Source organism: Paroedura picta, chromosome 8, assembly GCF_049243985.1.
Source record: "Paroedura picta isolate Pp20150507F chromosome 8, Ppicta_v3.0, whole genome shotgun sequence".
Lineage (NCBI taxonomy): Eukaryota > Metazoa > Chordata > Lepidosauria > Squamata > Gekkonidae > Paroedura > Paroedura picta.
This window is the reverse complement of record NC_135376.1, coordinates 86,139,421-86,154,713: the sequence shown is the minus strand read 5'-3', so window position 1 is coordinate 86,154,713 and position 15,293 is coordinate 86,139,421. Positions and strand designations below refer to the sequence as shown.

At 38.5% G+C, this 15,293-nt stretch overlaps 1 protein-coding gene across 2 annotated transcripts in view; it reads left to right on the top strand.

The window, feature by feature from the left end:
• Window positions 1–15,293, top strand: part of JMJD1C (jumonji domain containing 1C) — a 165,850-nt gene that overhangs the window by 95,782 nt on the left and 54,775 nt on the right. The window contains exons 1-2 of one of the 2 annotated variants that reach the window (XM_077350740.1): window positions 6–209; window positions 7,603–7,716. Coding sequence is in view for 1 of the 2 variants with exons in the window: in XM_077350739.1 (XP_077206854.1) it covers window positions 7,603–7,716 (114 nt within the window). In the remaining variant the exon portion in view is untranslated. Of the gene's footprint in view, window positions 1–5; window positions 210–7,602; window positions 7,717–15,293 lie in introns of those variants that run through there. The other variant, XM_077350739.1, reaches the window with a different exon arrangement.

Sequence of the window (15,293 nt, the reverse complement as noted above, 5' to 3'; positions counted from 1 at the left end):
TTCAACATGTCGTAAGCGGAGGGCTAGGTTCTCGGGTTTTTTTCCTGTCTGCTCTGCTGTAAACCAGCGTGTATGCAGATGAGAAGTATCATTTCAGACATTTTCTTTCCTATGGATTGTTAGCTGATGGCTCCTTTGTATGCTTGAAGACTGCTTTGTTATGTAAGGGACCTTGGCAGAAATTATCTTGACCCAGATCTGGGAACACTGTAAGTGCTTCAGTTGCAGGGTTTCTTAGTTCGGAACACGCACTGCTGCTGACAAAGAGAGTTGTAATCTGTGCTGCAGAGCCTGGGTTGAAGGGGGGTGGGGGGAGAGGCTCTCATTTGTTTTATTGTTAGGTTGCAGTCTGGACGCTTGCTTTGTACATAGCTTTTGTCTGTAGAAATGTAGTTAGATTTGAATCGTGCTGATAGTAGAAACTATGATAGTTTTTGGAAAATCCTGTACTGGGCGAGAGCTGGAAGTTTATTCTGTGACCTACTGAAATGTCTTCTGGAAATTAAAACGTGATTGAAAGACATTTTGAAGCAAAATGGGGTTTGTATCGTGGTTTTTAAGTGTGTGTGTGTATGTTCCTAAATTCTTCATTAATATAACACTATCAAACAGTTTGGTAATCGACATAGCATTGTTTAATGTGGTAAAATTAAGCCAGCCCTTATACTCTTTATGATTCAAGTTAAGGTTCCCTGTTTTTTTAAATCTTGTAGTTGTTGCGTTTCTGTTGGCTTTGGTATTTGAACAGGATATAATTTTGTCTTAATTATTTTCTCAAGTTCCTACATGAGCCTTAGAGTTCTAGCCATTTTGAGTAATAGAACAATAAATAAAATCTACTGTTAAACATCAAAATATTTCCAAGACTTAACAAAATATATCACACAATAATAAAAGAATCTAAATATGTTTCTGAAACTATAGGGTGCATAGTTAAGAACAATGGGATATATCCTGCAATAAAGTACATATATTTCCTGTTGTAGACAGGAAATCGAAATGGTGTATTATTGGGATTGTGTGTGTGTGTGTGCGCACGCGTTGCAGGGGGAAATGAGGGACTGAGCAGCTGAACTCTCCATTCAGAACTGTGTCTGATTTATTTTAAAAATGCCTTTCAGGGAAAGGATCATTTAGTCCCGTTTTTTCTCATGTGAATGGAATTTAGTGTTGCATGGAGACCCAAACAAGACACAGTTGTTCTGAGTTTGGTTTAATATAAAGAGAAAGCCATAATTGTATTTTGACTGTACTGGCAGTTTATTTTATCTTGCATGATGATTTGGATGCAGGAAAATTTCTTGTTTCTTACATAGAATGTTGTGTTTAAATTGCACCCCTGTTCTTAATTTGGAATTTTGCATAACATAAAAAATAGTTTACAGCCCAAACTTATGCCTGCAATTTGTTTGACATCAGAATGTGAGAATATTTTTCAGAAATATAGACGTGCAGTCTTTTGTGTGTGAGCCTTTTTGTGTATGTATTAATGGAATCATTTTTGGAATTTTTATGGCCATGAAAAGCAAGCGGAATGTAAACATGGAAGCCTTTGTTTCAATATAAAGGAAGATAACATGCAGTAACTTGTTTTATATTTAAGTGAGGCCATTGCATTTAGCGCAGCAAACACTGTGAATGATGGTGGGTAGTTTTCGATGTGATTTTAGATATGAACAACAATATTGTGTTTTTAAACTAGGGAACATTTGTTTACTGTGGTGCTGCTACAGCATAAATTTTTGTTTAAGTATGCCCTAAGTGCATTTATACACTTCCATGAAAATAGTTTTGAAGTATGGTGCAGTATGCCTTTTTTTGTATTTACTTTAACATATGTGTGCACACAGTTGTCCCTGTAGATTTTTAAACTGTCATTGTGTAACTATCTTGACAATTGGTGATTCATGCTTATAGTTTACAGTTAAGGGCAATTTATGAAAATGTACCCAAAATATAGGACAATAGAGAGCAAGGTTTGGCACAATCATTTTGCTAATTATGTCTAAACATCCCATAGTTGTAATTTCTACTTTAGCCGGTTCTACCAGTTGTTGAACATTGTTCTTGAAACCCTTTGACCTTTGGAGACAAGGAAAGGTGAAGGAGGTTATGTTTTTTTAAAGAACGTGTTGTTCATGTTAGAAGTAACTTGTGTAAGAAATTATTTGATTCACAGTAGAAAAGAGCAAAAGTCCAATAGCACCTTAAAGACTAACAACATTTGTGAGTCTCTGCTCATGAAAGCTCATACCCCACCACAAATTTTGTTAGGTGCCACTGGATTCTTGCTCTTTTCTACTGCTACAGACAGATTAACATGGCTTCTGATTCACATATTTATACATTATTTAGATAGAAGAACTCAGTGGGCTGGATCCAGTAAATACTTTTCCATTTCCATAGTCAGAAGTCGGACTTCATTGATCCAATCTGGTGGAACAAGTAAATCCACCCAGTTTGCCGAGTCTAATCTGAATTTTATATTTTTGTATTTTCATTCCCATCAAACACCTCTCAAGAGAATTATATTATGTGTAACTTAATCATTACTATGTGATCTTCATTTTTTTGTACTTTATGTGATTGAGTTGGAATTCCTTTAAAATCTTAACAAGCAACTAATAAGAATTTAAAATGTCTCTAGAAGGTTTATACTTTTTGGATGTTCATGCAAAATTGGACATTACCATCAGCATTAAGCTCTAGAATGTATACAATGAGCTAAAAATAGCTACTTCACACACACGCATGCACGTAATGCATATCTGATCTTCTAGCTAGAAAATTGAAAAATAGTGCAGCTTTATGAGGGCTATAGAATGTAATAAAACTTTAGTTCAGCTAAGCAGAAAACTTTAGACATGTTCTGTGAAAATGAGTAACTGCCATTTGGTGGAAAGGGTAGAGGACCTATGGTTCACTGGAAGAGGAGTCCAGAGAAAATGGGCAGATGGTGCTGTAGGTGATTTGAATTTTGCAAGCTCACTTAATTTAACTAGCTAGATCCTTGGCTGCAGATCTCTAGTTGTTCTTTAACCAGCACATGAGCTTTCCATTAACAAAATGCTTTAATAAGATTGCCAAGTTATTCCAGGCAAAAGGGTATTATGAATAAAGCATGTACACCATATAAGGCAAATACTTTCAAAATGAAGTCAGCTTCAGGCTGTTGAGTTCTATGTGTACCTAAGTAAGATAAAATATTCACACAGATTTTGTTTATATAGTGCAGCAGACTAACTGCAGCCTTGTTTATTGAACTATGTCCTGAGATTATTTTGAAAGAGAACGAGCTTTGACTGTCTTCAAATTTTAATGTTGTAAATTTTCAGGTTCATCCAAAGGATGAGCACTTTTTGGGGGGGGGGGGGTTGCACATCAGGCATCAGTCAGAGTTTTTTTAGTGATACTTTGTACAACAAATGTACTTGAATTAAAGAACCTATTGCATCACGAGGCAGTTTAAGCTTTCCTCTTTGTTTACCCAGTTTAATTTCATGAAAGGAATTATGTGTGTGAGCAGGTAAATTGGAATGGAAATCCTTGGAATAACTAGGAACAAGCTACTATTTAATGCTGCAAAGAGCTTGTTTTAGCTTACTTTGTTTGCACGTACCACTTTATAACACAATTTGCTAAGGGCAGGGTTGCTTTACTATCAGGGTACAAGTATTTAATTTTGTTCAGAGCCTTCACATTCTTGTGTCCTTGTAGGGTTTCCAGAGTAACACTTCAACATTATTACTGTTGTTTATCTTTGAAACCACACTGTCTCTGCAGCTGAGCAAAAATTATTGTACAGCATGGGAAGGAAAAATCAGCAAGGCTAAGGAACATTTTTACCTTCTGTGTACACTACAAGTTCTGTCTTTGACATGTATCCTGCCAAAGTGAAGAGTTGTTCTCCTTCCTTAAATCAATACTATTCCAATACGTATGCATGTATTTAAAGTGATTTTTTATTGTTAGTAGTATATAAAAATAGGCACACCTAGCATGCTACTTATTCAGATTTACAAATTAAGACAAAAAGTACTCATAGCCACCTTTGTTGTTGGATTATTTATAACATAACAGACTGTTGGAGTTGCCGGTTAAGGGATTTAGGGAAACCAGATTAGTAGCTACTAAATTGCTCGTCTGTGGAGAACCACATTGATACAAGTAAAATCAGAAAATGAATCTTAAAACACACTACATGATAGCACTGGCTGTATTGAACTGCACATGTTGAGCTGAATAAGTTTAGGGATAACGATATTTCCTTTATGTACACCTTGTCACATCACCTTTAATCTCACCCCTCCCCAGTCTGCACTTAAAATTGTTAAAATGCACCCTATTATAATGTTTCTGCATGTGACCACATTGCTTTCCTAACAGTCAATCTTTTTAATACCTGGGGACATTCAGTGTTAGGTAGCTATTTAGTGACATGACATCATCATACAGGTTGGGAGGTATGTTTGGTCAAAGGTCAGCAAAATTCTTGAAAGACACTATATGGAGTTGGTGTGATACATTGGACTGAGGAGAAGCATGGAAGTAAACGGAGGGAGTAAAATGGCTACTAAAACATAGCTTGGTTTCTGTTTTCCTGATGAGTTGGATTCTTCCAGGCTTATTCCCCCTTCTTTCCTGTAAAGTGGTTTTTCAAATTTATAAACAATCATCATCAGTTCAACATCTACCCGTGCTTTTTGATGCCAGGGAGGGAAAGGCAGCCGTGGGATTTTTCTGTCTCACTCAGGCGGGCAAAAATGAGGCTCTGCTTTTCCCCCTTCTGCTTGCTCACCCTGTACAGCAGCAAAAGCTTCTCCTATTTCTTGGGACAGCACTACCTGCTTGTAGAAGTTGATTCCAGCAAGGCATTGGTCCAAATCAGTTGGTTTGGATTCCTTCCAACAAATGTGCCTCTAATTCCATAGCCGAGCCTCTGCCATCACCATGTTTCATTCTGGGAAATTGTATTGAGTCAGATTCTGGTTGGCTGCACTCAGACAACATGACAAGCTGTAATTAACCTGAGATTTGCTGTAATGGCCACAAATGCAGTTTATTTGTTGTGCCTGCTGTGCTCTTCCCTAGCTTCCCCTGACCTTTCCCTCCCCCTCTCTTCGGGTTCAGAGTACAATCAAGGCTTCCAAGTTTGAGAAGCCATGAAATAAACCTCAGTTCCCCATCAGAGCCAAACTGGAGGTGCTTGCATTAGCTGGAAATGTGTTTGTCTCCGGCAAATTTGTTCTTGTAAACTCGGATTCTACTTTGGGATTAAATTGAAGGGTTAGAATCATTTGCAGCAGCAACCCATCCAATTCATAAAATGCATTCATCCAATGCATTTGGACAAATTGGAATTTTTTCAAGGCTGCTCAAGCCAGGATGCCTTCATCACAGACTGTGGAGAGGAGCAAGGAGAGCTCACAGGCAGGGCAAGTGGTGGTTGTGTCTGTTCCATCAAATCTCAGTTTAATTACAGGTTGTTGTGATATCTGAATGCATCTTCCATCTGTTAGAAATCTGATTCCTAGGCGTTAATAAGAGTTGTAAATGAAGTTTCCAGCTTTGGGTTGGGAAATTCCTGGATATTTGGTTGTAGAGAACTGCCATTTTCTCCAGGGGATTGATTTTCTGATGATTGGAGATGGGATCAGTTTTAATTCTAGCAGAACTTCAAGCCCCACCCAGAGGTTGACAATCCTGCTTCTAAAACACAATCAGAATGCTGTGATGATATGGAGGCCTTGATTTAATTATCTCTGCTAGGAAAATGCTTGTTAATTGCTGTCATCATTACACAGACTTTGACCTGAAGACTCCACAATACCAATTCCTATTTTGTCATTTAGAAATCACCATCTTCCTTTTTACTGTGTGCCTGTTTTCTTTATCTGCCCAATCTGGTGTGAATGTGTGAGAATTAAGGAATATATCAAGGGGCAACTCTGTTGTCTGTTCTTCAGAATGATGATGTTTGTTTCCTTATCACAGTTTCCTTTCTTTAACTTCTATATACTGAAAATTTGAACATTATCACATTTATCTATTTGTAGAACAGAAAAAAACACATTGTGCCTGAGTGGAGAAGATGATAGTTCAAGTTGGTGTGTGTGTGTGGGGGGGGGGGGGGGATTTTGTGAAGAAAAATACAAAAATGTGGGGGCAGGATAAGCACAATATTCAGAGGAGGAGGAAAGTTATGGCAAATCTAGACAGCATCCTAAAAAGCAGAGACATCACCCTTCCAATAAAAGTGCATTTAGTCAAGGCTATGGTATTCCCAGTTGCAATGTATGGTTGTGAAAGGTGGACCATAAGGAAGGCCAAACATCAAAGAATTGAGGCTTTTGAACTCTGGTGCTGGAGAAGACTCTTGCGAGCCCCTTGGACTGCAAGGCAAACAAACTGGTCAGTCCTAGAGGAGATCAGCCCTGACTGCTCTTTAGAAGGCCAGATCCTGAAGATGAAACTCAAATACTTTGGCCACCTCATGAGAAGGAAGGACTCCCTGGTGAAGTGCCTAATGCTGGGAGCGATCGAGGGCAAAAGAAGAAGGGGATGACAGAGAATGAGGTGGCTGGATGGAGTCACTGAAGCAGTAGGTGCAAACTTAAATGGACTCCGGGGAATGGTAGAGGACACGAAGGCCTGGAGGATCATTGTCCATGGGGTCGCGATGGGTCGGACATGACTTCGCACCTAACAACAACAACAATCTCCCTACCATACTGCAGTTTCAACAGCGATGTAGATTTTAAGGAAAAACAAGTACATTTCCCTGCGCAAACTAATTGGGGTGAATTCCAATAAAGCACCCAATTTCCCAGAAAATTCAGTAGTAAAAATTTTTCTTATGTCCTAAATCTACTGGGATCATCTGATTTAGCACAAAAATATGCAGTTTTGTCTCTGTGTGTGTCTGTGAAGCAGAGATTTAATGAGTCCAGCAGTCTGCATATGGATGGATAGTACATCATTACTCTTTGTCACTCCCCTCCCTAGCACTCTATATACTCCAGGTTTTTTCTCTGGATTTTGGGGCTCATATAGGCTTTATAGCTACATGGGTGAGGTGGCTGTAGTAAGGAAGGAGACAGAAATGTCCTCTTTTCTCTGTCACCAGTGGAGCTTCAGAAACTGAAGAGAGAGGGTGATTTTGTCCTCTCCCACCTCCCTGCTGCAGCCACCACCATGACTCTTGGGATTAAACTTTCCTATAGTCAGAAAGGACTGCTGGAGTGAGGGTAATATAGGAAAAATCTGTGACCATCAGCATCTTTCATTGGCAGATTGATGAATCCAACTCCAATATGTCTGCTTCATAAGAACTGCATCTGGAAAGAGTTTTGAAACTGCCCACTTGGGCTAGAATTTTATTTATGAAATTATTGGTTAATGTATTTAAAATATCTATAAAAATTAAAAAGTCTGTAGGAAAAATGCAGTGATGGAAATTTTTCTATAGAAAATGTTTATACCCGCATATAATATAACAGCATTATACCGCTTACTTTTGATAACAAAATTGAACAAGAATGATCATGGTATGTTTAGGTTTTTAGAAAGTTTAGTTTAATATTGTTTTGTTTTTGTTTTTAGACGTTCAAACCTTTGGTTGGGAAAAGTGTATACAGTTCTATCACTGCAGTTGAATTCCTTGTGGACAAACAGTTGGATTTTGTTACAGAAGATAGTGCCTTTCAGCCCTATCAGGTAAGAAGTGTCTGTCTGTTTATTTATTTATTTGATTTCTATACTGCCCTTTCATATGGCTCTAGGCGGTTTGCATACAACAACATGGGGGGATACGTGGAACAAATTAATATATAACATAAACAAATACAACAACAACAATGTAAATAACATAATTTCAGTGATCTTAAACAACAATATAACAGGAACTTAGCTAAGGCCCTTAGAGAGGTCAGGCTGGTTCAGGCCATGGAGGGGATGTCTGGGCAGGAGGACCTGTGGTAGGTCTCAGGCAAATGCCTGGTGGAGGAGTTCCACATCTGTTGTTCACATAAATTAGATGCATTTCAAGTTGAGAGAGATATTAGCAGTGCAATCATTTACAGCATTACCACAATTGATTTTAATGGGTTTATGCAAAAATAACTCTAAAAATATAATTGCATTATTAATCTTGCAAGTGTTTTTTTTAATACACACACACATACATACACACAAACTGTTGGTAACTTTAGGGAAATTGGTAGGTAAATATTGTAAAGAATTCAGCCCTGATGTAACTATATTTTAAGTAATATATGATTCATTATATTGAAGTTCTACGTTAGTCACTGAAGTTGTTCTTTTAAATACACTTGATTATATTTATGTTCATTTTTGAAAGAATTCTATAACTATTCTGTAATCACAGTGACATCTCAGTTGATGGAGACTGCAAATTAGAAAACATTTATTGTGGAATTATCCTTTTAAAGTCTGCAGTGCTGCTTCAGAATTGATGGCTTGTGGATTTCAGCCAATAATTGTGATTCTTTTGCAACTACATTAGTCATTACCTTGTGTGATGTTTGTGTACTTTAAGGGGGGTGAGCATCAACATACATTTTCAGTGATACCTTAGGAAAAAGAAAAATAACCCACTAGTCAAGTCAGCTGTGGTGAAAATTCTGTAAAAATTCTGGTTAAAAAATTTGTAAAATTCTGTAATTTATAAAACTATTAGATATTATACCAGAATGCTATGTGAGATAGTAATTCCTATTTAAAAATTGTTCCTTCTAATTTACATTGGACTGTTTCTTAAATGGATACTTAACTTCTGTACTTGGTCACAGTTTCAGACCAGAACCTTCATTTAAATACCCACTTAGTTTTCTGATTAAAGTGCAACCACATATAGATTGCTGCACTTACCAAACCATTCAGGTGACCCAAATGGCTTTGCATACAAGTGTGGCAGTTTTCACTGTACCAGCTCAAAATTTCACTTCTTAGGGGTGTGAGATTATATAAGTAAAATGACTGTGGGTTTGTGATAATAGCTATGATCATATTTGGGCCTGCCACATGGAACTGCCTTCATATGGCTATTGTATAAGTATCTATTTACTTGATTGTTTGAATATAGGAACAGGGATTTAAGCTTCGTGTAACTCATGGACAATTCTGATTTAATCACCATCTGGACCTTCTAGAAGAAAATAAGTTTATTTCATAGTTGAGTTAGAAATCCTGGAAGAAAAATGAACAAATGTATTTGAACAATCAGAATTGGATATTTGAGAGAGAAGAAGTGTAGCATTTTATGCAATAACCTGTCAGCTGGTTACTTGGCAGTTACTTGAGCATGTATTTGATTTCATCAGAATGATGGAAGGTTGCCAAGGAGACTTTGTCCTTACAAAAAAGCCTAGAGAGTTTAGTCTGAGAAAGTAAATCAGTAATGCGGCAGTGCATGACGACGTGTTCCCACTCCACGAATTTCTGGCTTCAAAGTCATCATATTGCATTTTATTCCAGTACAAGAAAACAAAAGGTAGATTAAACTTGAGGAAAATCTTTCTTTTTAGAAAAAACATAATATTTCTTTGCATATCAAAAGAATACTAGTAGAGTTTGATATCACTTCCAGAAATAGTAAACATTAGATTTAATAGCCTTGATCACTGACACAGGCAGCTTTCTTTCTCCTTGTGTTTTTGTGAACTACAACTGAATTCCAGGGGATTGATTGGCTGTTTTGACAATATGTTGCAAGTTGGTTGCGGAATGAAAAAACACCATTTTAAATAGTGGAATTCGTCGTTATGCATACCTGGCTTTGTAGTGGAATCAAATGTTGCATCTACCATGAGTCATATCAGGGCTCATCCAACCTCACTCTCCCTTTTACAGCCAGGCTTGATGTCAAGGGCCTGATTTGGCTTGGGAATCCAGGGAAGAAAAAGGCATTAATTCTACCTCCCCCCCTTTTCCCCATCCCAAATGCCTATGAAAGGCATTTGCCCTTTAGAAATATTTCCCCTTAGTAGTCTCCACGTGTAGATAATAGCAAGTAACCAGTATATTGCAAATTTCCAAGAACATACAAAAAGGATGTATTAGGAGTTGACGTTACATATGCTGGTGATAAGGTCTGTGATAGAGTCCTCATTGCTGGTCTTATTCAAAAGCCTACGGAACTGTTTAAGTTAGGAACTTGGTCTTATTCAGGAGCCCATTCCACCAGGTTAGGAGCCACAGATTTAAAAGATCTGGCTCTAGTCAAGACCAAGAGGATTTCTTTGAAATTAGGAATTGCAAGAAGGAAGAGGAGGAGGAAAAGAGTTGGTTCTTATATGCTGGCTGCATGTGGAAGAGCAGGGAATAAAACCTGGCTCACCAGATTAGAAGTCGGTATAAAGTTACTAACCTAGTGGTTCTTCTGGCATCTAGTAATGCCACTTTCCTTCTGCAGGGACTTCATCCCCTTCGATTACTAGGTAAGAGTCCTCCCCAGTCTCCACCCCCAAATCTACAGGAGTTTCCAACCTGGATCTGGAAACCCTACTTCCCATTTCCCACTGATGGCCAAGAGGAACCTGGCAACGCTGGTCTCTTTTTGGCTCTTTTCATCATGTTCTGTAGTGCTATAATGGTTCTAGTAAAATTTGAAATAGGTGGCAGTAGATCATTACAGTGCTATAGTGTGACAGTGGTATAAAAATACTAATCCACCATAGAGATGGAACATTTCTGGAAATTTTGGGGCTGGGGGGGGGTTCTTCCCCAAAAAGGTTAGGGGTGAAATTGAGATGTACATGAGATTAACTTCCCTATCAAACGTAAACCTGTTTTACTAGTTCAACAACATAAAATATCAGTTATAACTCAGCAGATAAAATTGTATTAAAAATACATTTATGAAATGTACAATTATAAATACTGTCATTTTCCATAAGCAAACTTTCAAATACATCCTGCACTAAAGCAATTTGTTAAAGGCTTTCAGACTTTTAAATGAATTAAACTTTTCTTTAAAAGCGTTGCATTCATTTCAGGTTGGTTTTCAAGGAGTCCTCCCCCAGTGTTCCTCAAAATTTCCCAATTACCCAATGGAAAAAAAACTTAATGCTACTGTATATTTTGAGTGAGTAGAACCTTGTCCATAAAAAAGTTACTCATTTCATTGGGGGGGAAATATTTCATAGGAGTTTGTTTTTAGTGGTTCTCCAGGGTTCCAATTTTTTTCCATCAGAAAAATGGAATAGAAGGATCCTTTGGGGAAAGTATGGTTTCTTGCCCCTGAGGTTCTTCCCCCCCCCCTCCAAGGCCTTCACATTCATTTCCCACCAGACCCAGGGACCTCACATGGTGTCTGTTGTGGGGAGAGGAAGCTATTGTAAGCTGTTTTGAGACTCCTTTGGGTAGTGAAAAACACGGTATGAAAACCAACCCCCCCCCCGGCTCCTCCTCCATCATTCTTTTTTTGGCTTTCAGAACAAAAACTCCCCTCATTCTCCCCATTAGATCTGTGCAACAAACAAATTAGGGATGTCATTTTAAAAAAACGAAAGAAAACTGGGACTTCAGAAGAATTATAGTTTGAAATAGAAAAGTGGTGATAGATCATCATGTAGCTATCATGCAATAGCAATTTTTTTTTAAGCCCATAAAAAGACTTGTGGTGGCATGGCAGAGGAAAAGGCAACTTCCGGGGCTGACAGTGGGAAAATAGCACCAGTGTGGATTGAGGCTTTGCAAGTAAAAAATGTGCACTACCCCTTTCTCACTTTTTGTTCATGTGCTTAGGCTGTAGTCTTTCTAAAAAGATGGTAGTCGAGAACATTTGTAAAAGAGCATATTGAGAACAGAGGATAATTTAAACGGGGCATAAATAAAGCATAACATTATCTTGGTGCTATAAAAAATCACTGCCTCTCTTCCGGTTTGCAAGTCAAAGCAGAGAAAAAGCTTCCATGTGCAAGCAGCCTTATTGAATGCTGTATAGTATGCAGTTATACATTTACACAGTTATTGTAACATTTAATTGCATATTGTGCCAACACTGCATTTCTGCAGTTTGTTTAAATACTACAGTAGCAAAAGAATTTGGAATTGAAGAATGTTAAAGAGTCTATCCAGAGTTAAACATGTTCATGTTGCATTGATTTTAGTGGGAAAGACCTTTTGCTTTCGTTTCAATGATTGGTTTAAACTCCAGATTCTGGCCATAAAGTTGTAAAATATCGAATCAGAAAATGTTGCTAATACCACCTCAAGATGTGGAACACCCACGGAATTAAAATATTAAATGTGATAAACGCATTCTTCTATCATCTTCAAGCTGTACTCTATTTAAATAATATGCAGAAAATTCCGGTTAATTGGTTTTGGGGTAATTTTTTTGCTTGGCTTATGCTAAATACACACCTCTACTAAGAAGCAGGTTAACTGTGTTATGGACTGATATCCAGGAGATCCCTCATTCATCCCTTGTTTTAGCTACAAAGGTGTATTGCAGGCACCTTTGTCTCATGCACACGATTCTGGAATATGTGAATAATACTCACCTATTGTATAAGGTTATGATTAGAAATACTGAAAGAGATTGTTCTGTGAAGTGGCTTGAACCCTCTAAAGCAGGTATAGCAAACATATGGCCTGTGAGCTACATCATGGCCTGCCAAATATGATTATCCTGGCCTGCCAAGTGCCTTATTGCTTGTCTGTCTGCCAAGCTGTGGCGTGAACATCTTCTGGAGCAGGGGCCAGCAGGCAGGCAACCGATTTTTGCTGTGCTGAGCAATGCATCTGCCACCTCTTACACAATGCAACAAAGAGCAACTTACAGCACTGGCAGGCAGTAAAACAGCTTTTGGCAGTGCCAAGGTGAGCATCCACCATTGCTTACACAGCGCCACAAGGAACAGCCTGTGCTTCCGGCATGCGCAAAATGCATACCAAGCCATTGTCCCTTATGTGACGCAGCAAAAAGAAGTTGCCCACATGCCCAGTTTTAAGTAAGCCATCACTCTTCATACTTGGACCTGGCATGGTACAGAGCTGCTGCTTCCATTCACTCAATTTATGTACACTTTACTGGGTGGGGCCCCACAGTTGGTTCCAAGCAAGTGACTGTGTTATATGTTTTGCTACATCCCTTCTTTCACTGCTTCCCCTTCCAAAGCTCCTTCTCCTTTCCTGTCTTGTAGGAGGAGGGGTATCCGGTTTTGGGGCACCTGGGGCTGATATTAGATGAAATAACTGGTTAAGCCCATTGGCATCAGGGATTAGAGTTGTTTTGATGAGAAGGAGGCCTGTGTGGAGAGTTTTGCCCCCTCATTCATTTGAATTTGACACTCCTGCTTTAAAATGAAGTATTCTAATCTTTAACTTTCCAAGCCTTCTGCAATGTACAGACGATAAAGACTTCATTCACAAGTATGTCAAGCTATCTGCAGCCCTTCCTTAGGAAGCCCATAGGTTCAAATCTGCTTTGATGTTAGAATCCTCTCATTAATAATGGTTTTTGTTTGTTACATAGTACATAACAGCTTTCAGGACAGAATATAGGAAAGGATAATAATATAAGCCACCATGGGTCCACATTGCGGAGAAAGGTCTTTCTGGCAGCACCCCATGTAATGTGAGAAGTGGAGGCATGGGAAGACTGAAATCACCTCCTCTCCTATGACCAGTGTACCCATGGAAGTGCTTTGAGTACAGCCTTCTTTGTACCACTACAGATGTGAAGGCCTGGCAAACCCCCCAGAATTAAAACAACAACAACAAAAAGGGATGGATCCAACCATTCTCTTAAGTGTCTCTTCCTTTGATTTAAGTGGCTCTTCCTGCAATGGAAGAGCCACTTAAAGTTGGAGGAAGTCTCCTTAGATGGGAGGAAAACTTAAAACTTGAGAAAAAAGAGAAGGTGGAGTTTTGTTCACTGGAGTGGTATAATAGGGGTGGTATAATTCTGATCCTATACCACAGTCTACCCCACTACTTTCTCTGTCTCTGTCTCTTTCTCTCTGACTCTGTCTCTCTCTGTATAGATAAGATGGGGGGGGGGGCTTCAGAAACTTTCTGATGGAAAAATGGGAAATCAAGAGAGGACTGAAAATAATATCTTATGAAATGTTTACCTTTTTTTGATTGAGAAAAACCTTGTCTTACAAAACATTTTTCTCATTCCAAATGAACAGCAGTTTTTCCAGTAGAAGAACAGGGGAATATGAGGACACACTTTTAAAAGCCTGTTATACTGTAGACTAGAAAGCATTTTCAATTTTTTAAAATTTATGTGTAAATAATTTTGGCAGCAATTAAAACACTATCATGTGTTTAATTATAATACATTATTAAATGCAGTGTTTTTAGTGTTATAAAGTTTAACCAATAACATCCTGGCAGTCCTACCTGTTGTGAGTCTCTGAGGGTTTCCCTGAAAATAATTCACTTCCTTTTGTCTACTCAACATCCATTTTTCTCTACTTCTCAGATGACAAAAATATCCATGTGCTATATGATAGCATAGGGTGCAGCAGTTTGCAAATGTCTCTCAAATGTTGGACATAGCATACTTGAAGGTTTTTTCTTGTAGAAAATTAAGATACTTGTACTTTTAAATCCCATAAATGTGCCTAGTAGTACAATGTTATATGTTAACCAGATTATAAATAATGCATTGTATGTTGTTGAATAGAAATGTTTTGAGTTGATAGGAAAGAAAACATGGCATATATTTCAATTTTCTTCCAAAATGTCCATCCTTCACCCATGGCTTCAAAATTTCTGAAATCTTTACATCTTCTGTTCCCTTAGAAATTCATATACCTAGTTCATAGTTGCGAAAATATTAATCTGTGACCTTAACAGAAGCAGATTCACAAACTTAAATCTGTAGGATTTGTTGAAGACATGAACAAAGGCTTTCTTTAATTACCCTGAGCAGAATTTGGTGACAGAGGCCAATTCTGCACAGGCAGAAAAGGCCAAGAGAGCGGTCATATGAAAGCAGGGCTAATCCCCACTTCCACATGATGCAGCAGCTGGGCAGGCTTCCCTGGCCTTTCCACGGATCGGGCCCTCACTTGCCCTGGACAAAGGGAACATGGGAGAATCCATGTTCCCTTAGCTGCTGCAGGAGCCAACAGGGCCTGTTGCACAATAGGCCCGTGTGAACAGGGAACAACCCTTCCAGGGTTGACTGTACCATGAGTCGACTGTGACTTGATGCCACTTTCTGCTATCACCGGAATTCTTTATAGCTGAGAGGTATTCTTACATCCTGGTACTCTTTTGGCATTCTGATCGATACCTCCACAACTACAGTA